This window comes from Channa argus, chromosome 2 (genome assembly GCF_033026475.1).
Source record: "Channa argus isolate prfri chromosome 2, Channa argus male v1.0, whole genome shotgun sequence".
Taxonomy (NCBI): domain Eukaryota; kingdom Metazoa; phylum Chordata; class Actinopteri; order Anabantiformes; family Channidae; genus Channa; species Channa argus.
This window is the reverse complement of record NC_090198.1, coordinates 2374216-2401623: the sequence shown is the minus strand read 5'-3', so window position 1 is coordinate 2401623 and position 27408 is coordinate 2374216. Positions and strand designations below refer to the sequence as shown.

The window sequence follows — 27408 nt, the reverse complement described above, 5'->3', positions numbered from 1 at the left end:
TGGGGGCAATAAAAGACGGCAAATAAACCAGGGATGAGCCACTAAGTTTAAACAGGAGCCATTCAAAGGAAGAGAATTCACTACATGACAACTGTTTACATTTAAGGAATTTCCTGTAAGTTGCAACGAGTCCACCACCTCATCCACTGGCAACCAAAGTAGTCATAATCGGGTGGGCACAGCTCAGCCAGTGGACTGTGCTCACCCGAATATTTGAATCCGTCTAAATGTCTTCAGGAGAACGTAGATGTTAGAATGAGACACTACAGGTTGGTGGAAAGTGTTTTACTGTACAAATGAAACAATTATTCGGAAACATGGCTACATATCATATTGAGGAAGAAAGACAGTGACTCATGTTTCTTTGTATGTACAACTGACATTTATAGAGCTAATACAAAACCACTGCAGTACAGATCATTTATAAAAAAACTAAACCATAACAACAATGACATAAATAGTTCAGAATCCTGATCAGTAAAAAATATCTTGGTCCCCTTCCAGCATCAGAGTTGAGACAGAGGCAAAGAGTGACTGGTGATGGTGGTGGAGGATTAATGCATGTTTTATTGCTTTTGCGGCTGCATCTATGCTCTGGTAGACTGGAGCTTTTACAGACATGAGATTTAGCTCAGCCAAGTTTGCACAAATAAATTAACTCTAGAGCCCAACACTCCCCCAATGCTGAATACGTGGGTCCTCCTAAAGGAGCCTAAAGGAATTTCACTGGCTTGTCTTCCCCATAACAGTCTAAACGTATCCACTTTTGCTGAATAAAGCCCTGGGGGTTGGGGGAAATAACAATATTGTAAAATACTGCACATCAGCAAGAATACTGCATAAACGAGCATTCCTGCTGTCTGGAATACTGTATACTGTACAGTATATATACAGCTGTATACTACAGGTCTCGAATGGATCAAGGGGTGAAGTTCGGCTTTATCAGCTTAACCTCCAGCTTCTGAATATGTAGCCGTCACAGCAGAACGAGGTACAGCAGCTTTAGTCATGCTGGGAGCGTACTACTGTAGTGTGCCAGACTTTTTATACTTGCTCTATTTTATCTCAAATACTGCCGGAATTGCATTTTCTGTTTTATGAATGTCATGTTTAACATCCATACCAGAAAAGGAGGAGTGGAATTGATTCCACTCATACCTCTGCAGACAATGACCGTGACAACAGACGACTTTACATTCATTACCTTCTATTCACCCTGTAGTTACACACATAGACCGTTGTTTACTGTATTTATCTAAAAAACATCAAAAGGTGGGAAAAAAAATAAACAAACAAACAAAAGTATGTGTAATGGCTCATTTTTTTTAGTTGGGCAGTCAATGCACTTGCACTTCAGACAGAAATGTTGGGCTGCAGGTGGTCCATTGTGACCCTCACTCACATAGACACTGTGGCAGTAAATATGAACTGACATATAATACTACTGCCACTAAGCCTATCCCTTATTGGCCAGTAGAGGAGTCAGAGCCCTCTTTCTGACCTGACTGATCGAAATGATTACCAGCGTGAGCTAAGACTGATAGCAGAGAGTAGCAGAGATGGAAAGAAGGAAGCTCATGTATTTAATTTGGAAACTGTACACTTTTTGAAAGATTTCTCAATCTTCCCCCAGTGAAAGACTTTGTATTTTGGGTGGTATGTGCCTGTTGTTTAGCAGAGCTTACTTAGTGAAAACAGCAGCAACGGCCATCAGCGGGAAGGGATGCTCGGCGGCAGACACAGAGCAGGCGACTGCCCGGATCACACAAAAGCAGAGCGGCTACAGAATGCAGCTGCAGGCAACTAGTGTCTAGTCTTGATATTGCGAATATCCAGGGCATCACATAGATTTTGCCGGAGCAGTTGGATTTAGTCAGATCTGATCTGAAAGGAACGGCTATGGGCTAGCTTTGCCTATCAGGTTTTAGGCCAGTGAAAACGCTTTTTGAATGTTCGGCTCTCTTTTATTCTTAGTTTATCCCCAAATTTTTGCTCAAAGCCAATAATGCAATTTAAAAACAGCATTAACCCTGTTTTTTTGTGGTGATAAACAAAACACCTGGGGAGACGAGCTGTTTCTAGTCTAATCATAATGTGGTTGTAATTCCAACTAACTGGCAGTTTTAGTGAGGCTAAATGTTGTGTGGTGTGCTCCCAGGGTGGGATGTGACGAGACTAAATCAGACAAGATAACGACTAGCTTCAGTATTCTGGGAGAAAAATACTCACTTTTAAAAAACCCCTGGATGAACCGTGGTAGACTGGCAGACAGCTATGGGGAAGTATTAATATGGTAATGGAGATGTGGGCTTGAGGCACGTCTGAATGCAGTAGCACACGTGAGAAGAGACTGCTGGAATGCCTGTGATTATATGGGGGACACAGTGAGGATGATACATGACAGCCTCTTCTAGTGTACTGTGGTGGAAGTTTATTAACAAATTTACTAAGGAAAGATCCCTTTATTCAAAACCAGTTCCAATTCCAACCCTTTGTCAAACTTAGTGTGTAAGAAAAGGTATGTCTCTGAATAAAGATAGAACAGGCATCACGTCTGCTCACACAGGATGCCTGTGTTTATCATAGTGCTGCCAGGTGGACAAGTCACATCAGCCACTTCATGTGGAAAATACAGAGGAACAATTACATAGTTTATCTCTCTCAAGTCTTCTGACCAAAATTGTGATCTTTTATCTGAGTTTGCTTTTAGGTTGCTTACTTTATAATGCAAATGAATTATGAATTGGCCAGCGGTTGAGAAATCTCAAGACCCTGTGAAGCCACAGAGAAAAGGTGATGTTTTAAATGGAGTCTGGGTGAGCAGAGGAATTCTGCTGCTGCTTCCTGTTTCAAACAGAGTTTCCTGATGATACAAGGTTTTTCCCAGAAACAATACTTATGAGACTGCTGATTTTTGTGTAAAAGTATGTTATATCCCACATCACTTCATGTGTGTGTCATGGGATCTGGAGCTGCAATTCCTCCTCTTCCTCATCCACATCACTAGTTGGACCATCTGGGTTGTCAGGACTGAAGCGGGCCGATCGCATTTTCCCAAACAAACCAGGATTCTGCTGCTGCCGCCGCAGTCTAAGGGAGGAAGGACGAGAGAAGGACAGAGAAAAAAAGATTTAATATAATATCACAATGTAGAATGCTATAAACATTTAGAGTCTCACAGCTGTGGGCAACTTTGGTGCAGGAAGGTAGAGCAGTTGTCCACCAATCTCAGTTTTTGGTTCAATCCCCGGCTCCTCCGGTCACATGTCGAAGTGTCTTTGAGCAAGACACTGAACCCTAACTGAACCCTTGCTCCCGGTGAGTGTTGGCCAGCTGCATAGCAGCTCCCCCATCGGTGTGTGAGTGTGTGTGATTGTGAGTGTGAATGGGTGAATAAGAAGCAGTGTGAAGGTAGAAAAGAGCCTAAAAGATTAAAGATTAAAAACTCATTTTAGGCTCAGTGATACTACTGTAAATGCTGATGCCAACATTCTAACACTGAAACAAAGCAACCTTACCAACCTTACATACTTAGTATAATTGACATTTGTAAAAAGATGTTTAGCACATGTGATAATTAGGCTCCTGCAACCACAACTTTCAGAATCCACCATGGATTTCATGAATAGTTTGTAAATTACATGGCATCATCAAACATTTAAGTGTCAAGTGTTTTGTGTATTTAAATCAGGGACGTAATAACTAAACAATTTTACAAGTAAACAATCAATGTTGTGTATATAGGGCAAATATCAAACAGCTCCTGTCCCTGGTTTGGCTTTTTAGATGAAAAAGAAATTTCCATGAAACAGAAATGTTAAAAAAAAGCATGTATTTACAGATATGTTTGTGTGTGCACTGCACACAACAATGTAAACACTGCTGTTGTGTAAGTGCACACAATAGGAGTATAAACTTGACCAGTGTGAATCTAGCAAACCAGCCAAAGCTGTTCACTGTTAAAATGGCTGTTTGTTTGAACCATTTTTTTCAGCTTTGTGGGAAAAACTGAGGTCTGATTATACTAAAAAGATGACTGAGCCAAAGCAGTTCTATTCAAATCTATTCAATTCAATTCCACTTTATTTATATAGCCCCAATTCACAACAAAGTCATCTCAGGGCACTTTACAGAATAAAGTCAAGACTATAAAGATGTATAGAGAAAACCCAACAATCCCCCCTTGAACAAGCCATAGGCAACAGTGGAGAGGAAAAACTCCCTTTAACGGAAGAAACCTCCAGCAGAACCAGGCTCAGGGTGAGCGGCCATCTGCCTCGACCGGTTGGGGTGAGTGGAAAGGGGAGAGAGAAAAGAACAGAGCAACAAAAAGCAATAACAAAACATCGGGCAGATTGGTAGGAGCTTCAAAGCTGGGGACACCTGGAGAAAGGGACAGAGTGGGAGACAGAGAAGGACAAAGACAACTACGGGAGAGAACACAAAGGGTTAATGACATACAGTGGTGACAATTGTGGGGTGAGAGGAGAGGAGAGAGGGAAAGAGGAGGAAAGGAGCTCAGTGCATCGGGGGGTGGGTCCCCCAGCAGTCTAAGCCTATAGCAGCATAACTATAACTATCTGCTTTATTAAAGAGGTTCTGCACCTTTGATCATCATAGTTCCCACTTACTGCCACTGTGCTTCTCACACCTTCACTTTCATATTTCTGTATCATCTCACAGACTACAGCAGAAGCAAGGCTATTTATACATTTGAATATTGTTTTTATAAATTAAAAAGACTGTGCTTTTGAAGAATTTGACAATAATGTCATTTCATTGTTGTCTGATCCATCACCTTTAAAGTTTGTCTTAATAACTTAATAACTGATTGACAGGCCTGGCCACAGACAATCAAACAATCAGAGATTTGTTACTTAATTACAGCATGCATGTACATTTGAGCTGCATTAATAGATTTACGTAATCTTATCATATAAAAAACATTTACATTTGTCCTAATAGTCTTTAAAAGTTTCCTAACCTGGGCATCAAACTGAACTTGGCGTCTTAGATGACACCTATATATTTGGATTCATTCACTTCCTCAATTTCCTTTTGGGCAATATTGATTTTGAATTTAACCCTAATCCTTTTTTATTCAGTCCCCTTTTTTTTTTTTTTTACTAAATCACACACTGAAACTGTTTTAGTATAATTTAAAGTTAACAGTTAAACAGCAGCCAGTGGTAAAAATACACCTCTCCAGCCTGATCAGCAGTTTCTGCTACATAAATAATTGTGTCATATGAATACATTAGTCAGCCAACCTCCTTGCAACTGTCAGGTAGATCATTTGCTTCCAAGCAGAAAAGCAAAGGACTTCACCCTTGTTGTATTCCTACTTTGAATTTTTGGAGTCATGATGTCATGTATTTAATTTTAACACACTGCTGTCTACAACACAGCTGTGATTCAAACCAGCTTAGAGCTTGCTGAAAAAAAATATTTTAATTTACATATTAGTGCTTAATGACTGACTGTGTCAAACAACTTGTTTAAGTCTAGAAATACTGCTCCCACTAAAATTTCTTTATCTAAACAACTTTTTATGATTTCTTTAAAATGGCACATTTACAAATACTTTAAATCAAAATTGCTGGCAATGTACAAGTTGATTCTTTTCAGATGCTTTATTAACGTTCAGCCACTAACTTTTCAATTATCTTTGAGATTACTGGTACAATATAAACAGGTCTGTAATTACATACAGCATCAGGTGCACCAGCTGTTTCTAGATGTGTGAAAATTCTCCAGCTTTAATAGATTTATTAAATGTGATATTGGCCTTATCAGCATGGCACTGGAGTTTATTATAAAACAAGTATGTCTATTTAGCTGATTAATAATTTTATCTTGATCAACCTTTGTAATGTGAAAAGAGGAGGTTGAATCTCCCACTAGATCATATGACAGATAGTTATTTTTAATTTCTGTAAGTTCTGCTAATTATACAAAGAAAATTTTAAATTTGATGACCTTCTGACCTTTCCATTATTATATAATTTGGTTTGGTCAAAATATAATAATATAACATAATATAATAACATAACAATTAATTTACTAAAAATAAAAATTCATTTATTTTTATTTATATTTCAATATAATAATGCAATAAATGTACTGCAGAGCCAATATTTCTGCTCCCAAAAATAGGCCAGTCTTAACTGGTACGCTGTGTTTTACAGACTAATATGAATGGGGAACTACAGACACAACTGAAATAATCGCTTTAACGAGGGTTTTGATTTTTTACTCATAGATTTATTTTATGCAGTGTTTTTACGCTGGTACCTTAACGAACACCGATGACGTCCGGCGTTACCTGTGTCAGGAAGGGCATCCGACGTACAACACATGCCAAATTAAAAATGCGAATCATGACAATGAATTCCATACCGGATCGGACGGGACCCGGGTTAACAACGACCGGTGCTGTTGACCGACAGGGTACTGGTGGAAATTGGACTACTGTTGGTCGAAGTCAAAGAAGGAGAGGAGGAAGGTGTGTTCGTAGGCAGAGAGAGAATAGGAAAGCTAAGAGTGTAGGACTGACAGTAGGGACTTTGAATGTTGGGACTAAGACAGGGAAGCATTGAGAGTTGGTTGACATGATGCAGAGAATGAAGGTGGACATACTGTTGGTTCAGGAGACCAGGTGGAAAGGTAGCAAGGCTAGAAGCTCTTAAGTTTGTTGTCCAGTGGTCAAAGGCACAATGCATAGTGCTATAAAGGTTTTGTTACAAGAGGGGCCTTTAGGAGCACACTACAAGGTAGTCGGGACTGCAACAAGGTAGAAATGAAAGGTCCAGCGTGTAGCTGTAGAGGCACACGGTTTCTTATCGAGTCTGTATGTATGAAGCTGTTTGTGAATGTCTTTGTAATATTATTGTTCTTAAACTTGTATTTACAATTGGTCTCCTATTGGTTAAGTGGAGAAGCAAATAGAATAAATGTTTAATGTTCTCCATACAACTATCGCAGTGAAGTACTAGGTGGACCATCTGATTCGCCTCTACACACACCAAGGGGTAGCTGCTATGCAGCCAACACTCGCTGGGGGCAACCAAGTTGGGGCTCAGTGTCTTGCTCAAGGACACTTCGACATGTGACCAGGGAAGCCAGGTATAGAAACAACGACCCTGGGATTGGTCGCTGTGCCACAACCCCATGTTGTTTGTGTAGTGTTCATTTCTAGCATCATTCTAACTCATTAATTTTTAATGCATTCTCCCAATTTATGTTTCAATTCAATGCAATGTTCAATGTTTTTAATTTCAATTCATTTTCAAACTGGGTAATTTTCTGTTTGGGATTCCTGTCTGTTAAGGGGCGACTGTGGTGCAGGAAGGTAGAGCGGTTGTCCACCGATCTCACAGTTGTTGGTTCAATCCCCGGCTCCTCTGGTCACATGCAAGACACTGAACCCCAACTTAGTTGCTCCCGGTGAGTGTTGGCCAGCTGCATAGCAGCTCCCCCATCGGTGTGTGAGTGCGTGTTTGATTGTGAGTGTGAATGGGTGAATAAGAAGCAGTGTAAAGTGCTTTGAGTGCCAATAGGTAGAAAAGTGCTATATAAGTGCAGAACATTTACCATTTAAATGATGAGTCTAAACACAAAAGTTGTGTAATTTGTTAATTTTGTAATGAGAGCCATGTTAAAATCAGAGTGACCTATAAACAAATTGTAAATGTTCATTTTTAAAACTTCCATCAATGTGCTAATATTTTAAGTAATTCAAGTTGGATTTTTTTTTAACCAACTATAGAGCAGTAGCTTTGTCTTTGGTGACCTGAGAGTAATATGTCTGACTGTGGACTGATGAATATCTGATGTCTATGAGATACTGTGTAACCCTTTCCAGCTACTAGCAAATCAACACTTCTTGATCACAGTTCTTGTAAGATCTGTTTTTTGCATAGCTCACATCGGTTGATGCTGCTTCTGATATGTTTGAGTGTTGTTCTTTGTCAACCACATTTTCATTGTCATTTCATTGATTGGACTCCAGGTGGACCAACACCTGACTGGAGCTGACATTTAGTGATATCAGAAGCCTAGTGTTGACAATATTTTTTTTTCCCCACTATCTGTTTGAATGTTTAATGTGTGTGTTCAATAAAGACATGAAAGACCATAAGTGTTTATGCTTCATCACCTTAAAATTATTGTGACTTAGTGAAGATCAAAACACATTTTATGACCATTTTATGTCAAAAAACAAGGAAATTGGTATTACAGTATATCTCATCAACCTAACTCCAGACAGGCAGATGGCCGCCCACCATGAGCCTGGTTCTGCTGGCGGTTTCTTCTGTTTAAAGTTTTTCTTCTCCACTGTTGCCTAGTGCTGCTCAAAGGAGATTTGTTGGGTTTTCTCTACGTATCTGTTTAGTCTTGACTTTATTTTCTAAAGTGCCTTGAAATGACTTTGTTGAGAATTGGCGGTATTTAAATAAAAGTTAAAAGCCACAGCAATAAAAAGCCACACCTTTGATCCTTATGCCAGATGTTACACAGTGGATGAACTGAGGTGCATTTGCCTATTTCTTTCAGTTCACTTAAAATGGTATGAACCAAACTGAGTCAGCTTTAAAAGGTCCAGTAGCTCTGAGTCTGTTTCCAAACAGACTAGTGTGGTTTGTTAAAGTTAGAATGTAAACTAAGCATTTATATTGCAGGATGACAATCAATAAAACTGTCCAATGATTTCTCAAAGGTGACTACTTACATTAAGCAGATGCTTTTATCCAAAGCAACTTATAAATCAGGTACAAAGCAAGCAAAATCTAAGTGAAGGGGAAAACATTGAAGCAAAGTGCTATCAGAAGAAATGTGTTTCTGTTTCATGAAATTCAAGTGCAAGAAAGAGTAGAAAGGAATTTTTGTTTCTAGATTTAAATGCATAGGAAACCGTGAAAGAGTTCTGTTTATTCAATATTGGGGTAATAAGGTTGTTGAGCATGCATAGTAAGGGAGCTCGTTCCACCATCGTGGGGTCATTTTGGGGAGTTTTGCCTGGTGTCTTCTGTGTGGTGGTGGGACTACGAGATGTCATTCGTTGGCAGAGCACAGCAGATGGGAGGGGTTGTAGACCTGAATGAGGAAGTTGAGGTAAGCAGGAACTGTTGAGTTGACCCTCTGTAGGCAAGTGACAGAACTTTGAACCTGATGCAAAAAGGTGCATAAAGCCAGTGCAGAGATCTGAAGAATGGTGTAACATGAGTCTGCTTTGGCTGATTAAAAATGAGGTGTGCCACCGCATTTTGGATAATGTGCAGGACTGTATCCCCAACAACAAGCCTGCGGTAATCGAGACAAGCTATGACCAGCGCCTGCACAATGAGTTGGGTTGTATATTCCGAGAGATAGAGTCTGATCTTTCTAATGCTGTAGAGAGTGAATCTGCATGCCCTAGAGACTGAGGAGATGTGGTCTGTGAAGCTAAGTTGGACATCGCTGATGACCCCCAGATTCTGGCCAACTTAGTGAGGACAATCACTGCAGAACCAGTGTTGACGCTAATGTTGTGTTGTATTGAAGGTCTGGTTGGGAAGACAAGAACTTTGGTCTTGGAGAGATTGAGCTGAATATGTCTTTCTCTCATCCAATCAGACATATCAGAGAGCTAAGAAGAAATGCATGATGAGAAAGGACAGGAAGAGCTGTGTGTCATCAGCATATCAGTGATAGGAAAAGCCATGTGAGTGGATGATGGAACTCAGTCATGTAGTATAGTATAGTCACTGGTAGAGAGGCTAAGAGAAGGTAGCCAAAGGTATTTGAAGGTATTCAAAGATACCTTGAAGGCTTATCCAGATAAGTAAAACCGAAGCCAGGCTAGAGCTGATCGAGATATAACAAAGTCAGAGTGTGGAAAGAAGGATTGGATTGTCCTCAATGTCAAAAGCTGCAGATAGATCGAGTAGTGTTAAGACAGAAGATTGACCTGTGGCTTTTGCAGCCGTAAGGATTCCATGACCGTCAGGAGTCCCGTTTCTGTGGATTGACAACTCTTGAAGTCAGAGTGGTTGACATCGAGGAGGTTTTTCTGGGAGAAAAAGTCTAAGAGTTGATTGAAGACTACTCAAAAGAAGGCTTCTTCAACAGTGGGGTAATCTTGTCCTGCTTGAATGAGGTAGGAAAAATGCCTGTTGTGAGAGACGTATTAATGATTTGTTTGATGGCTGGCATTAGTGTGGGTGCAACTGCTTGAAGGAGAGTAGAGGGGATGGGCTCAGGCTCCAGAGAGCATTTGGTCGGATGGTTAGAGGGAATGTGGTGGTGGTGGTTGGGGGGGTAGATGAGTGATTTGAAAGTGGAGAACAGCTTCTGGTGTCCGTAGTGCTGCTGAGCATGTCCTACTACTATTCAGTCTAGAAGACATGGGGCAGAGACTATCCAGACGGGATGAAAGTGTCAGTGGCTGGATCTGTGTCGTGGGTGGAGAGGTGCTGTTCTGGAGCCAGAGTGGCAGAGACTAGTGAAGATTACTGCTTGATTGAGTGACCTGAGGTTACTAAGAAATGTTACAAGTGTGGTGGGAGAATGCAAAGGTCCAGGGATGAAGACTGTGAGCTAAATGAAGAAGTGATCCGATAAATGCAGAGGAGTGACTGAGAGATTGTCCGTGGCACAGTACTGGGTGAGAATGAGGTCCAGGTGGTTGCCAGGGACCAGTCTGAGGTCAAACCTGTTCAGAAGAGCGAACACATCATCCATCTTAGGTTTGTCCAGGTGGATGTTCAGGTCTTCCAAGATGATGCGAGGAGTGCCGTCTTCAGGGAAGCGGGACAGCAGCATGTCAAGCTCATCACAGAGGTTCCCCAGCTGGCCCGGTGTTGGATAGATCACAATCAAGTGGACTACCATAATCCTAATGGCATTCCAAGCTATTCCAAGGATGACAGATTGTTGAGGGGTGCTGTTGGGGAAAACTTCCAGGCATCAGCAATGAATACTCCAGTGTGGAATGGAGTCAGCATTGTTCAGTGCAGACTGGCAGTTCCACAGGGCCAGAGAAAAGGGGATGTGTGACAAAGTGGTCTGGGTGAGGGTGCACAGGTGGGCAATGTGTTGTCTTCTGAGTGCCATGTCATGTGTCTGCAGAGAATAACAGGGACCTGATAAAAACAAGCTTTCTGGAGTAGAAGAGGAGGAAGAAAAAAAGAGTAAGTGCAAGAATTTAGAAATAGTGTCCTACAGTGTCCTTGCTCGGTGGACTTGTCCAGGTAGACTGGCAGTTTTAGATTGTTTTTGTAATTTTCTCTTATGCTAGTTGACTTAATTGCTATATTTTAGGTAAACTATTCTTTATTTAATGAATTGCAACATATTAACTATTGACCACTGCTTGTACATGCAAATATATCTACTTGTGTTTCTGAATTTCTCTAAGTATAAAGTGAAAATTGACCCTAATACCTAATCACTAAAAGACAACCTGTTCACTTGGTGAACTCCAAGCAGCAGATCCTGCTAGAGCGATTGGTAAAAAGCATTTTGAATTGACAATGTGTTGTGACAGATTTCATTTCTGTATTTACAACACATACAATATATTATTTATTTCACAGGCAAAAGCCAAAAATGAAAATGGTCATTATGCCTATGCCGCTGAACATTCTGGCTCCCTGCCACCTGACTGAATACTTGCATATCCTTCTAAAGGGGGCGACCTGTATAAGGTCGAAGGAGGTTGTGACATATGGCATTAAAGGGTTTTTGTTTGTGTGTGTGTGTATGTGTGTGTGCACATGCTTGTGAAGAAAGTGTAATGGGGAGGTGCTTCCTTAATCAGTTAAAGTTTCTAAGGACAGAGTATGTAAGTTCCTGTAATATTTCTGTAACATTTTTTGCAATAGCCTCTATTGTATTACTTATTTATACATTATTTATTTACGTATTACATTATAATTATTTACTAAACCCCAACAGTCAGCAGTCGCCACAGTGGATTTGGAATTTTTTTTTAGGACAGATGCCCTTCCTGCCACAACCCTCCTATTTTGTCCAGGCTTGGGACTAGCACCAAGGTAGACCCTTAATGGCTGGGCAGGGCCACAACTTGTAAGGTGGGATTCGATCTTGCGGCCTTCTGCATCCCAACCTGATGAATAATGCGCATTCAACTAGTACAAATGTTTTTTTCATCATCAGAAGTACAACCCCAACTCAAAAAAGGTGTGACAATGTGTAAAACGTAAACAAAAACTGAATGCGCTGATTTTTTTCAGAATTCCATATAAAAAACGTATTGGATGTGAGGGATGATCTTATCATTTCATGGAAAAGTTTAGCTCAGTTTGAATTTGATGGCAGCAACACATATCAAAAAAGTTGGAAAAGGGGCAACAAAAGGCTAGAAAAAAGGTTGCTGCAAATAAAAAAAAGAATGGAGGAGCATTTGACAACTAATTAGGTTAATTGGCAACAGGTTAGTAACATGCCTGGATATAAAAGGAGCATTTCAGAGAGGCGGAGCCTGGGCAGAGGTTTACCATTCTGCGACAAACTGCGGAAGAATTTCAGAAAAATGTTTCTTAACGTACAATTGTGAAGATCCAATCATCTACAGTACATAATATAATCAAAAGATTCCGAGAATCAGGAGGAATCTCTGTGAGCAAGGGACAGGGCCGAAAGACAAAACTGGATGCGTATGATCTGCATTAAACTGCATTAAAAACAAGCATGATTCTCTACTTGACATGACTGCATGGGCTCAGGAACATTTCCAGAAATCATTGTCTGTGAACATAGTTTGCTGTCCAATCCACAAATGTAAGTTAAAGCTGTATCATGCAAAGAATAAGCCATATGTGAACTGGATCCTGAAACGCAGCTGTGTTCTCTGGGCCGAAGCTCATTTAAAATGGTCTGAGGACAAATGGAAATCTGTTCTGTTGTCATAGGAATCAAAATTTTTAATTTTTCTTGGAAAACATGGACGTCATGTCCTGTGGACTAAAGAGGAGTTTTAGTAAAATACGGAAAATTAAAAATTTGCATTCCCCTTGATACATTAATCCCAAATTAACCTTATTTCTAATTAATGAACATTTGTAGTCGCTGAATGTGCATTAAATATCATGTTAATGAATAAATTGTTTTTATTTTACTCTTTTGGCCATTTCGACATAAGGGGAATTTTTTTTACTGTAATTAAATTTACCTGCTGTAAAGTTCAGTATGTGCTAACAGTAAACCTTTCATGGTATGTTATGCATATAATATTTGTCCTACAAGAAGGTACCAATTTGAAAAAGTCTCACGTTGCACAGGGCCATTTTCAGGAAAGGCAAGCTCAGCGGTTTCCTAGACTGCCACAGCTGGAACGATGCGAAAAAGATAATAGATGATCTGGGCAGCACGGTGTTGGAGTGGTTAGTGCTAAAGGCTGGAAGGCTGCGGGTTCGGATCCCCGTGCGATTGTGGCCTTTTTGTGAGGAGTTTTGCATGTTTTATTCCTGTGCTTGCATGGGTTTCCGGTACTCTGGTTTCCTCCCACGGTTCAACTTTAAATGTTAAACGGAGGTGTGAATAGGTATGAATGTGAGTGTGAATGGTTGTCTATCTGTGTATGTCTCTCTGTGTTGGCCTCGACATAGACTGGCAACCGGTCCAGGGTGTACCCCCGCTTCTCGCTCTATAACAGCTGAGCTCCAGCCTCCCACAGACCCTAAACAGGATAAACAGTTACATATAATGGGTGGATGGATTTCAGACAATCTACTTTTAACAGTCCAGCTCTGCAGTCCGGTGCACCTCTGGCAGCTAATATCCACATCTTTAGCTTGGATCTCCTACTGTCCTTAATTCCTTTATTCTTGTCTTCTACCCTAACTCTCTCCTTTTTCTCCTTTCACTAGCTCTGTCTCTCTTTCTCTCTCTCTCTCTTTATTATACCAACCGTCAAAACATTTGCCCCACAATACCCACTCAGCCATTAAAGCTTTTAGACTGAGCCTACAAACACTTTGCATAGCTACACTCATGAATGACTATCAGTCTGCATAGAGACAGTAGGACATAGAGCGAGGAGAGAAAGTAATGAGGGAGAATCAGGAGACAAGAAAACCTGCCATACATTTGATTCAAACTGTGTTGTGGTCATTTGTTGAGTGAGTAAATGAGGAGGATCAACTTCATTCACAAAACAACTCAATAAGTAACAGTGCAGCCATTATTCACTAGATCACATTTCTTTTACCACAGATGGAAACATGAGGAGCCACTGATGTACTAGTTTGTGTAGCAGAGCACTTTGTGGGTGCCAAACACTTTGATGACACCAGCATTCCAAACAAGCAAATGGCAGAACTAAAAAAATATTCATTCATTTATTTAATGTGCAAAGCTGCACTGGAAATATGTTTAATGGCAAGTTAGATACTTATTGTACTGGCACAATTGCATTTCCTTGCACCAGTGACCAAGGCACCAAGCTTTATAACTGAAAACTAGCATAGTGTAACGGAGGAATTAAGTTAAATATATAAATGTTCATCTAAACAATTTAAACCTCAGTTTTAATCCATCAGGTGTGAAACTGAGGTTCATTCTTGACCTAAGCTAAACATATATGATATAATGTTCACGTCTGTTGAAGAATTCAATGTCATATTACATAGTTGAAAGCCAACAGAACAGCTTGAGTGCTATATTTTCTTCTTTGTTTTGGAATATTTCACCACAGATACTGGGGTACTCCAGAAATTTTTATTAACAAGCTTTCATTCACAAGCTTTCCACAGCCACATCTTTTTTTCTATTGTGGGGCAGCTGGGACTCAGAAGGCGGAGCAGGTTTTCTACAAACAACCGGGTCAGATGTTTAACCTCCAGCATATCTAGTCCATAAGCACAATTGTCTATTACCAGGTCACTGAAACCAAAGTTGTTCCTGTGTGCGTGTTAGAAGTGTCTGCCAAAGGACTATGTTATCTAAATGTAATGACTCAAAACCTTGTAATCTAAACCCCCTCTCCACGTTAACCTCACTGTTACACACAAACACACACATTCTGCTGGGTTGTGGCACATGGCAAAGCACATGTGACAGGGTGAAGTAGTGTAGTGCGAAAAGAGCTATTCATCAAAAAGAATGATGAGTTTTTAAACACACAAGACAAAATGTGCTGCACACATACACACACACAGACACGGACTCAATTCATGCAGTTTTTGATACCTGAATATCAAACAAATTGCAAAATGAAGAAAAGCTCAAACTACAAGCTCTTCAAGAACACACACAAATTTATGTCAGTCTTTAAAGCCGTTACCATGCCGACACTTCTCACTCCTCTACAGAGCTAAGCAACAGAGAGCTCTGTTACTACGGTAACCTGCGACTGGGAGCTCTGCGATTGGCTGTCAGGCACCAGAGAAACAACTTGGAAGAAAATGGGGAGATTGCAGAGAGCAAGGAGCTGAGGACTGTGCAGAGCTGATAGAGTGTGAGAGGCTGAACTGAGTGACAAGCAGTACACACACACACACACACACACACACACACACACAAAGAGCAGAGGAAGCTAATCTCTATATGCAGTAGGAAGAAAGTAACTGCTGGGGCTCATAGGGAGCCTGGCAGCTATGACCAAGCTCTCCACTTCACATCACACACACCTGTGTTTTGAGTAATCACCTTCATGGCTGTCCAGTGGAGATTATTTCCTAAATTCTGGTTTAGCAAAAACCTTTTTTGTAAGACACTAAAATGTCATAGTGGGGTTTAAAAACAAGGTACAAGTGTAAAATATTTTATGTTGTGTTTTTTAGGAATCCTTGAATGACTTAAAGTACATTTAAAAAGTGATCCTCCAGATCTGCTGGAAGTGCTGCCTTAATAAATAAAACATTTGGGAATAATAGGAAGCAGTTCTGGTAGTGGTTGTAATTAGTTGTTAGGAATCAAAGTAGCTCGACATTTCCTGTGCAAAGTGGTGCGAAACCCTGCATATAACAAAATTACTGAACAGATTCAGTATGTCTGTTGTAATGTACTGCATCTAGGAATTAGCTGTAGCCCAACATTCGGAGTCAGGCAGTTAAAAATGTTTTCATCTACTTTCCCCTACTTTAGGTTTATGTGTTATAACAACTTTTTTCACGTACAAACATTCCCGTTTACAGAGTTTAGCTGTGCACAGTGAAAGATGGTGATGACTGACTAACACATGTCTCACCTTACTGACTTACTGTATTTGTATAACAAGTGCTGACTGGTGAAAATGTTCAGTGCTACACATTTCTGTACTGAATTTCACTTGACTGACTGCTCTCACACATACTCACTGCTGTTGACATTTTTTCTACATACCAAACTGCAGCCCTTTAGCCGAAGTACCCCAAAGATTTTTTAAATGCTCACAGTAAAATGCTCAGACACTGATCACATGTTAAAAACAGGTGAAAAAAGGTCCTAAACATCTGAGTTGTCTTTGTCCATCACCAAATGTTATTCTGTAACAAATCATCATGCAGGTGCAGTTACCTAAATACTGTGAGAATTTACAAATTAACTGTCAAAGGCTCATGTTAAGAATGTTTTTACAGATTCACCCATCCTCTCTGCTCCCATAGAGAAGCTTACTGGCACATTCATCTGAAATCTGTTCTGCTCTTTTCAAAATCCTATGTTGGCAACACTGTGTGTGTGTGTGTCTCACCTTGACTGTAAGTGTTCCAACTGAACCTGCAGGTTCTCAGTCTGCTCCACCTGCTCATCCAGAGACCTCTGCAGCTTCCTGGTCTGGTTATGAGATTCATCCAACTAGGGACACACACACACACACACACATTTTAACAACTATAGGTTATATGTTGCACTAGACCAAATTGTTAACTGTCCATTAGTTAATCGACAGCTATTATCACCGCTAATTGCAAAGCATTTCAGGATCTTTTTAGTTTGTTTGTCGAGTCTTAGGCAATACAATCACATTATATATAAAATGACAGGTATAGTTTAACTGCAGACAAATACATAGTATGCTAGATGGCTAATCAAAACAAACGCTTGTTTAAGTTGTAAGGTTTGGGACACAGAAGAGGTTGGTTATGACTGTTGTGTATTTTCAGTTACCCATACACAGATGTTCCTACCTCATCCTCAGCCTGTCCTAACTCTTTCTTAAGCTCCTCCACTCTCAGTCGTAACTTTTTGACTTCTGCCTCATGGCTCTCCACCCTCCGATTGGCGTGAGCGAGCTCTGCGGTCTTTTCCTGTAACTGCTTTTTCAGCTTAGCATGAATGTGGCGAAGGTCGGCCAGCTCCTGTGGACACAGCAGACAGACAGATTAATGTTTCCACCACAGCTGATTTCTTCGGGCAGCCACGGACACAACTTTAACACAACTACTAATGTTTCTTGTTTGGTTATTAGTCATTACTATTATTATTAGATATCAGGCCAGATACTTACATAGGTGTGAGTGCCATTGGTGTGTGAGAGTGCATGTGAATGACTGAATGAATTGTAAAGAGCTGTTTAGTAAGTTAGAAAAGCACTATATTTAGGTGCAGGACATTTAGCATAGAAACCTGAGTGTAGCAAAGAGAATGAGAAACAAAGACAACCCAGATTAACAAAAAGACAAACTCGTAAAACAGTTTGGAACTAATTTACTGTGGAATATGAGAAACAATACATGAATCGAATAGAAACTGAGACATTCTCCTCCTCTTTTTTCGTGCTTTGTGAAGCCTTCAGGAGCAAACAAAGTACAACCACAGGATGTCCTGATCCAGCCCATATATAACAGACTTAATAGACATGCCGGAAAGCTAAAATTTGGTTGCGTTCCAAATGCTTTCAAACAGGTTTTATCATCCATTTATCAGTCTGGTATTTTAGGTAATTGTGGTTGTGGTCAGGGTTGAGCCAACAAAAAGCTCTTCCCCAATGTTTGCACATGAGTTAGCAGAGGAAAGTCTGCACTTGGAGTTAATGGCATTATCAATAATGCACCATAGTCACTCACTGCACTTTCATATCCTTTGATGGTGTAGATTCAGTCTCTTTCCTCCGCTTTCTCACACCTAATGGCTCCCTAGACAGAGCTACTTCCAAGAAGCTTTTTTGAAACTTTTCAGCAATGCGATTGCTTGAAACTAGCTATTACGAGGAACAATAAAAGACGATCAAAGATGAAGAAATTCTCTTTGCTCATCTCTCAATATCTGCATCTTTTCTATATTTCTCATTATTATTATTATGCATGTGCATTTTTTATCACAACTAATTTTAACTGATCAAGCTTTAGCTTAATTTGTCCTCACTAAGAACATAACATAGTGTTTTGAATTTGAAGATGGATTTATTCTGAAAAATAAACTGGTGTTCAAAAAAATGTAATCTTTAAGAAATGGCAGTTTATTGAATACTGTTTAAGGCACAATGCCTGTATGCCACACAAATGCTACCCGCAGCCATTTTACAGAGATGGAAAGTGGTGGGGTAATGCATCATGTCTCCTTCAAGGACAATAAAGGTGACGCATAGGAACAAAGGAAAGTGACAGACTTTTTCTTAGATGTGTCTGACATATTTGACACTGTGTGCATTATAAACCTCTTTCCTAGTAAAAGCAGAAAGTTAAATCCAATAAAACAAGGAACATTTTGGAAAAAATAAACTAAATTCTTTTTGGAAACATGGTTGCTGCATCCTCATTGTTAAAGAGGAGAGGAACCATCAGACTTTTTATCAGTAACCAGTTTAAAAGCCAGCATAATAGAAAATATGCCAAAGAAGGCCCTGAATGGTTGGGTAGCTAAAATCCTACGTAAAGCTAGAATGAGTGAATGGGGTGAATTGTAAATCTTCACACTGAAATATACAATCAAATGAACACAAACATTAAAAGAAATTCTCCTTAGACCTGGGTGATACTGTCTCTAAATGATGATGATAAGTAAGCTAGTAAGTCAGCATTACACTATACTGTATGATTCATTATTGGTTTATATAACGGAATAACTCAAAATGTGCTTTTAAACATGCATGTAAAAAAAAATTTAACCAAGTTAATTTACCAAAGCAATGTTCATTCAAACTAGGCAAATGTTAGTAGCTGTGAAATAAAATATTAATAGTACTGCTACTACTAATATTATTCTGTTGCGTGTTCACAGCCCAAAAGGACTGTCACACCACTCTTCACATCACTACACTGGCCTCCCGTCCACGGCGCTCTGTCAGTGAATGATGTCTGGTGGTCCCAGCACTGCACAGAAGACACCAAGCAAAACTCTTCAGCTCAGTGATCCCATGATGGTGGAATGAGCAACCAAACTCTGCTTGCTCAGCAAACCCACCCCCCATATTCAAACAACTGCTGGAAAGAGAACTCTTCCACACCTTCCTTTGGAAATCTATTGAAAAAACTAAAGACGTTCTGCTCTTACTTGCACTTGCATCTAATGAAATGTAAACACTTCTTCAGATAGGACTTTACTTTGATGTTTTCTCCTTGACTTAGATTTTTATCTTGCCTTGTACCTCAGTTGTAAGTTGTGTTGGATAAAAGCATCTGCTAAATGACTAAATGCAAATGTAAATGTAAATGTACTACTACTACTTCTACTACTACTACTAGGTTTACACACATACTTTTTAATGTCTATTACTATTTTAAAACCTCTGTCAGTTATTTCATCACGTGTTATATTCTTGAGTTAGATTAAGTAAAAACGTATGTAATTTTCAAACATTTTTTTCTCTTCTGTAGACTAGTTTCTTGTTTCTGTAGCACAGATGTTTTCAACTTATTGTGGCACAGAGACCACTATTATGACTAAAAAAACAACCTGAGAACCACTGTTGTAGGGTATGAGGCACAGGTTACCAAGGATCTACTCGATGAGCACTACTATTCAAAATGTTTTATATTTGCATACATTTAATTATTCACAAGCAATAATTTTTACATTGACATGTATTAAAAAAATAGCGTTATCAACAGTGAAACTGCATTACTGAATACATGGCCAGGGAACACCAGCAATGTTTTTACAGACCACTGGGACCTTAAACCACTGAGCCACGAACTGAGTGAACACCCTTACTGTCGCAGCCTGACTTTATCCATCATTTCTGTCTCCTCCTCCCTTCAATCAGTCTCTGGAATAGAAACAAATGCCATGGATTTAAAAACAAACTGCACTCAAACATGCAGCGTGGATGCAGTTTAGGAGCTGGCGAGGGAGTAACTGTGAAACGATCTTAAAGGATAATTTCAGTCATTTTCTAAATCAATCATATTGTCCACAGCCACCATACAGACACTAAACATTGAATCTTCTCTACTCACAGTTTGTTAGTTATTAGCTTGCAGCCTTGATTCACTTTTGATTGCATAGACCTCTGTCTTTGTCCAAAAACTTTTAAAAACACATCAGACCGACAGCTAATGAAGAGACCCGTTACACAGTGGAGTGATTTGTCTGGCGTGTTGTGTTTTTAATAGTTTTTTTGGATAAAATTTGAGGTCTATGGCATCTACAAAAAAGCAAATGAAAGCTTTAGGCTGAGAACTAACCAAACGTGAGTAGAAAAGATTCAGTGTTGAACGGTCTGTTGGGTGATTGTGAACAATAAGATTACTTTGAAGATGGTTAAAAACTATTCTTCCTCAACAGCAGTGTGACAAAGTAAACAATTTAAAAAAGTCTAAAATGACTTGTAGTGTGGAACATTATGGTTACTGTACATTTCATCATGAATATGGATGAACCTTGTGAAATGTCAGTAGCAGAATATGGCTGTTCAGGGGAAACATTGCCAGGTGCTTTTCCAACCAAAGTTCTCCTTAGTGTTTGCGACACAGAGTAAAAATAGACTCAATAGTCATTTAATACATTGCACAAAAAACAAGTCGCTTTACACTGAGTATATTTGAGATATCTCTCACCCTTAATTTTGTCCTTTTTACCATTTAACTTTCTTCCATTATCTCCCCAAAACCTTCTGTCTGTCTTTGTCAGTCCACAGATTCATTGAATGTACACAGCCAACATAACATCCCAAAATATCCACTTTCTGACAAAGTTACACCTACACAAAATCTTCTGGTGTAAAAACAAATTATTATGACTCACTGCCACTTAATTTGAAACATTTCTACCCACTGAAGTCTATATTAGATATTATACAAATACCTCAGCCATGAAAACAAGGCAAGCAGTAAAATGAAATTGCACAGGAAAGGAAAGCACAGTGTGCTGTCTGCTTACCCTGCCATGTTATCTGTCGGACAAATGTGTGATACATGTAACCACTTTCTACTGTATGTCTCAAAGCAGACAAGCAGGCCAGAAACCTCAATATTCCCTGCGGTTGTATCATTTAAAGATGATGTAATGAATGTATGGAGGGCAGACAGGACGAGGAAAGGGGGAGGAAGAAGACAAATGGGAGCAGGGTGGGAATCTGGGTGTCCTTAACACCAGAAACACGAGGGATACTGGACGACTGAGAAGCATGAATGTGTCTTTATACCCCTAAACAGTGTTATCACTATGAATAAATAATTTCATAAATATATGCATGTTTTTTGTATTTATACACAGACTGTGTATAAATGCTCACACACAGAAGCACAATAATGTATGTGTTTGTGCGTGTCATGCCACACCGCCTGTCAGTCCTTGACTTGAGAGACCCTGAAGTCTGCTACTACATCTGTTCCACTGTAACACAAATACACTCACGTATGGATGCACAAATATAAATAAACATTATGCCAAGAAATTTATGCTTTCATGACCTTCACAAAAAGGTCATTTGCTGTGAAGGAAAAAAAAAAAACAACAAAAAACAGCGCGCGCACACACACACACACACACACACATCTCAGGGGTCAGCACAAAAAATTTACATTCGAGCATCTCTGAGGAAATTGAAAAGACAGAAAAAGTTAAAAGAAGTACAAACAATTGCAAAAGCTGCAGTGTGTTCGATTTAGTTGCAGACTACAATCAGCAAAATACCTCCTACTTCTCCATCGTTCAAAAAAGTCAACAGTTTCTGTCAGATTCCATGTCACTGTCTTTGACCACATCAATAAGCAATGTCATGTGACAAGGTTACTTTACATGACTATATATTTATAACTTCAAGTATAACCTACTTATTATGTAAAAATAAACTGTGGGTCATGGCAAGCGTTCCTTTAAGTGGCCCTTTCTAATAAAGAATCATCTGGATGCTGTTTGAACCCCATGTTTTCAGCAAACCGTGTTGGACCGGCAAAAACAGCACGGCACTGTTATCTCTATGCTATAAAGCAATACAGCAGATTTCCTCCAGTTTCGACTGGATAAAAGAAAACTTCTTCCTGGCGATGCTGCAGTAAGTCTCTTTAATTTCCTTTGGACATCTGGGCTGTCTTCTGTAACTTTTTTTTTCCAGGACAGAGAATAAGAAGAAAAACAAGGTTGTCTCGCTTTCTTTTTATACTAAGTGCGTCTTGTGTACATTGGCTTTAGATTAAAAAAGGTTATAACAATTTACTGTTTCACTAGCAACACTTCCTACATGACCTATGAGACTGGTTACTAATTTACCCTGTTTCTTCTCCTCTCAAACATGTCTGGAATAATTATTTTCCACTCCCCCTTTGATTAATTTAGAAATTTTTCCCTTTCAGTCTCTCTGTGTGTGTACGTATATTTCTAACAGCAGCATTAAATAAACCAGAGAGCTTCAAAGATAACCCTGGGTGATGGTAATGAGGGCCACTTACATTGACAAAAGCTTCCACACCTGCTTGCTGGTTCATGGCCTGACACCCAGCCTGCTGGTAATAGGCCATTTAAAGAGACCAGAGATCATATAACTCTCCTTCTCTCTCTCACTCACACACACACACACACACACACACACACACACACACACACAGGCTTTATTGTATCAGCTCTGAGCAGAAACTCAGCTCTGTGCTCTAGTTATCCCTACTTTGTTCTTGAGCCCCACGCTGACATGTTGATTTAAGCTCTGGTCAAAGTGAAAGTATCACATGAATATATATAATTTTGAAGTTGCAAAAAATGTCAAGGTCTTCTTGACTGGGTTCTAATCCTACCAGGGAGGTGTGCGTTGGATAAACATCCCCACCTGGTGACCACAGGTATCAAAACATACTTTTGTCTTTTCTAGATATATATTGTTTCATTGAATTTTTGCCTAAAGTAACATTTTTGTTTAAAAAATAAATACAAAAAAAACTGATAAATGTATGTGTATATATTATTATTCTATTTTACTGCGAAAAGAAAGTGGAATTATCCTTTAACATTTACAATATGTTTGAAAAATAATCAAAGGTACCGAGACAACAGCCAGTTGTTGCCAGTGGGTAATAAATCCTGTTAAGCAGTTGTAAAAGCTCAGAGATGTCTAACTCAGTGGTGCCCACCTTGTTTCGTTCAAACAGCTCACTTTGGATGGCCTTGAGGTCGCAGTCAAGTGCAGAGGCTGCCTGCCGTCGTTTCTTGGCTAGCTGCTCCTCCAGGTCTTCAACCTGAGCCCTCAGCTTCTTGTTGTCCCTCTCCAGGGCCAGTTTCTCTGTCTCTAATCGCTCCCTACGACCCCACTCTGCAGCATTCTCCACCTGCAGCCGCTCCATCTGACAAAGATGGTGGTAACATTAAAAAGTTACATTTCCTGCTGCAGTGAAGCTGATCAGTGATAACTAGTGCAGGACTGTAGTTAAAGTATAGAGGACACCGTGTAATTGCTTTGAAAAACGTCACAGTAAACATGCATTGACACACACATTTGCAAATTCAAATTAATTGTAGTTGTCAGTATCTATGATGTCTTGAACACATAATTTACATCTTCTACTCAAACTAGACAGTTATTTTTGACCAGGATATGTCACACAACAAGAAAAATGTGTAAAGGTTAGTACCCCCTTTCGTAATTTTTTAAAAATTAAAGCTTGATATAAAATAACATCTGTAATAGCTAAATGCACATTACTATTGTTATTATGTGTATTCAATTCAATGTATAAATTATTGTAAATTAATATTAAATTAATACAAAAGTTTGCATCCCCCTTTAAAATGAATTACACTATGCAATAGGAGAAGACCACAAAAAAGCAAATGTCGTACATATTGGTGCTTGGATGTTGATGGACAGGTGTCAGCATAAGAACACTTTGTTGCTGGGAATGATTAACAGGTGTCACAGTATGTGTCTACACACCCTTCTTCCATCCCTCTCCTCTTCTGCTCTTTCTTCCTCCATGCAGCTATCAACTACCTCAACACCCCTTTACTGCTCTGTTGTCTGTTTACCTCAGCTCGCAGTTCAGCTAGTTTCTTATCCATACTGGTTCGGGCTCCAAGTTCATCTTCCAGGTCTTCGGATATACGGCCGAGTTCATCCTGATGGATTTCTTTTAGCAGGTTCAGCTAGATGGTGTTAGGGAGAGGAGGAAAAAAACAAAACAACAAAACATGAGTGTTGTTGCTTTCATTTTATTGTGAAAGCTAAGACCAGCAAGATTAGAGTCAAGCATATCCTCATAATTTTACCTTCCTTTTAGTGACTCCAACATTCAAACAGTACACACTTTACATTTACAGTGTACATGATGTTGCTATTTATCTCTACCGTGTATCTGTCACTGAAAAACACAGCTGGAAATCTACAGTAGTTTAGGAGACAACGAAACCTTCACTTTACTTTCACTGTTGTCATCTTTTGTAATGAAGTTGTCACTTCTTGTAACAGCTATTTGTAACTTTTGTTATGGGACTGTTTACTTCAGCAACATGACCTTTAATTTCACAGGTTAGAGTGTGTAAACCTTCTTTCACTTACTCAACAACTGAAAACTCCAGCGTCCAATGACTGTGACATTAGTGACGCACTTACGTGAAAAGTTAGGATAACATCAGTGATTATTTCAGACATACAGTAAATGTACTGTACTGTACATGATACTTCTAAAAGTCAAACAAATATACAAACTTTCACAATCTCAACAGCACCTCTCCATCAAACTTAGTTTTTTCTAAAGTAATCAGGGGATCTCAAAAGATGATCATGTCAATAGGTGTACATGTCCTTAGATCCTGATGTATCTGGGACACAAGTGTATAGATAAGGATGATCCCATCTTCTAGACTACTGCTCTTCATCTACCCTTGTTTTTATCTGATCATTACATCTCTGCTTCATCTGCCTCCACTCTACTTCCATCACTTCACCCTATCCTTCTTTCATCTTTAGCTCTTCTATGGAGTGACTGTGGTGCAGGAGGTAGAGCAGTCATCCATCAATCCCACAGTTGTTGGTTCAATCCCTGGCTCCTCCAGTCACATGTTGAAGTCTCCTTGAGCAAGACACTGAATCCCAGCTTAGTTGCTCCCGGTAAATGCAGGCCAGCTGCATAGCAGCTCCCCCACCATCCACACTCATCTCTTATCTTTGAGCCCACCTTCTCATTTCTTTCTCTTTATGGTTTTTATTAAATTAACTTGTCTCTAACTTTCTATGAGACCTATGACTTCTTTGGCCTTCAATCCCCACTAATTTCCACTCTTTGGGCCTGGGCTGCCCCCAAGTGGTGGACCACTGGCAAAACATTAACATGTCTCAGTCAAAAGGGCTTTGAGTGTGTATGAGGACTGCACTTTGTAGGTTCCCCTTTGATTATCTAGCATCCATTTAACCTCCATTATATCTTCTCTTTCTATGTGTATCTTAAACCAACCTTAACCCTGTATCAGATCTTTAGACTAAATCTAGCATAAAACAAAGACAACCTGACAAACACAAAGTACATGTTTGAAATGATCATTGTGTTTGTTGAAGCAAAAAGTTGATTAAATAGCTAAATCAGCACCAACACTTGCTGTAAATCGGACCAGAGGTTTTGATATAGCAACTTGCTGTAGTCAGTCAGCCCCTGGGAACCAGGTGTAGCTTAAACTCATCTCTCTGCACTGTAGCAATCTTGAAAACCAGAGGACTTTAAACAAAGGCAGTGTCATGCAGCCCTGTGTTTAACAGACTGCCTCCCCGCTGCCAGCTAGAGCTACAGTTTAAAGCTTGGTTCAGATTAATTTAACAAACACTTTCCAGATCCTTGAAACCAATAAAGACTTGAATCCAAACAATAAAGGTTTCGCTTACTCATACTGCAAAAAGGGCCCTAAATCAAGAACAAATGTGTTAAGTAAAACAGTGTTTGAACCCCACGTTCAGACATTTCTGGCAAGTCCAGCTTTGTCTGGAAAGATTCTTTGCTTGATGTTCTTTAGAAGTGAGTTTTGTATTTAACTCTGGGTTTAAAAAGCTCCCACATTTAAACAATTTATATTAACGCATATAATGTTCTGTCATTTATACTAAGAGTATCTGTATCTATTGCTATTAGATCTATTGTCTGTATTAAGGTACAATGTAAATCACTTTTGAATAGATTTTTCTTTAGTCAGTTTAACATTGCTTGAATTTAATATTACATTAAAGCTAACAGAAAATATCAATTAAATGTCTGGTACCTTTATTAGCAACTGCCTTTCCTGTACTATCTAAGTACATTTAGTACACAGTATAGTACCTGGCCAAAAAGAACAACACATGGATTTAACAAACAGAGCCTCTCCTCTCGTCCATGTAATATCTTGGTGAACAACGACTGCAGTTCCACACAGAAATAAATGCACAAGCTCATCAAAATGATGACAGCAAATGTGTGCCACAATGAAAGTAAAAGGCAATCCAACAAAACCATTATTGTTACTTTTTTCTGGTCAGGCAGTGCACACCAGTAAACTCCTCTCTTGATTAATAAGTGTCATTAATGGCTTTATAAGTCTGAAAAAACTTGTAAACAAAAGCCAACTTTTTTATTCGTAAAAGAAGTACAAACATAAAGCAACAAAAGTTAGAAAAGAGTAAAACATATCCAGAATGAGAAATTCTTTTATTAAATTAAGCTTTCCATAAAGTCTATGTACATGGTGCTAAAACATGGTCTGACTCTTCTAATGGAAAACGATACAAAATTTGGCCTTAAATAACATGTAATTCAATCAATATACAAAATTAGATGTGGGTCCATCATGCAGACCTTGTAGTTCATGGTGATGTACTGATGCTTATTTTATTTCTTTTGGCGCATCACTAATCAACTTGAGAATTGGCTTAGATATACACCAATAAGGCATAAAATAATGACTGCCTGGGCAATTTAATGCAATCTAATACAGCGGCTCTGCCATGAATTCCATTTTTACAAGGTTATATTTTCTCAGTTTTTAGGTGGAAGTTACAGAAAGGTGATTATTATTGATGTCAAAATGGTTCGTTGAGTCGTACTGGAGTGTATTATAACAAGAGCTGGTTTTAATGTTTGGTCAACTCATTCATTT

At 39.3% G+C, this 27408-nt stretch overlaps 1 protein-coding gene across 1 annotated transcript in view; it reads right to left on the bottom strand.

Annotated features, from left to right (window-relative positions):
* Positions 1–291: 291 nt before the first annotated feature.
* The window catches only part of ccdc102a (coiled-coil domain containing 102A), a 72038-nt gene continuing 44921 nt past the window's right edge, over positions 292–27408 (bottom strand). The window contains exons 6-10 of the mRNA XM_067494406.1: positions 24319–24435; positions 23427–23636; positions 17112–17282; positions 16676–16779; positions 292–3090 (exon numbers count right to left, since the gene is read on the bottom strand). Coding sequence (XP_067350507.1) covers positions 2958–3090; positions 16676–16779; positions 17112–17282; positions 23427–23636; positions 24319–24435 — 735 coding nt within the window. The 3' untranslated portion in view covers positions 292–2957. The remainder of the gene's footprint in view (positions 3091–16675; positions 16780–17111; positions 17283–23426; positions 23637–24318; positions 24436–27408) is intronic.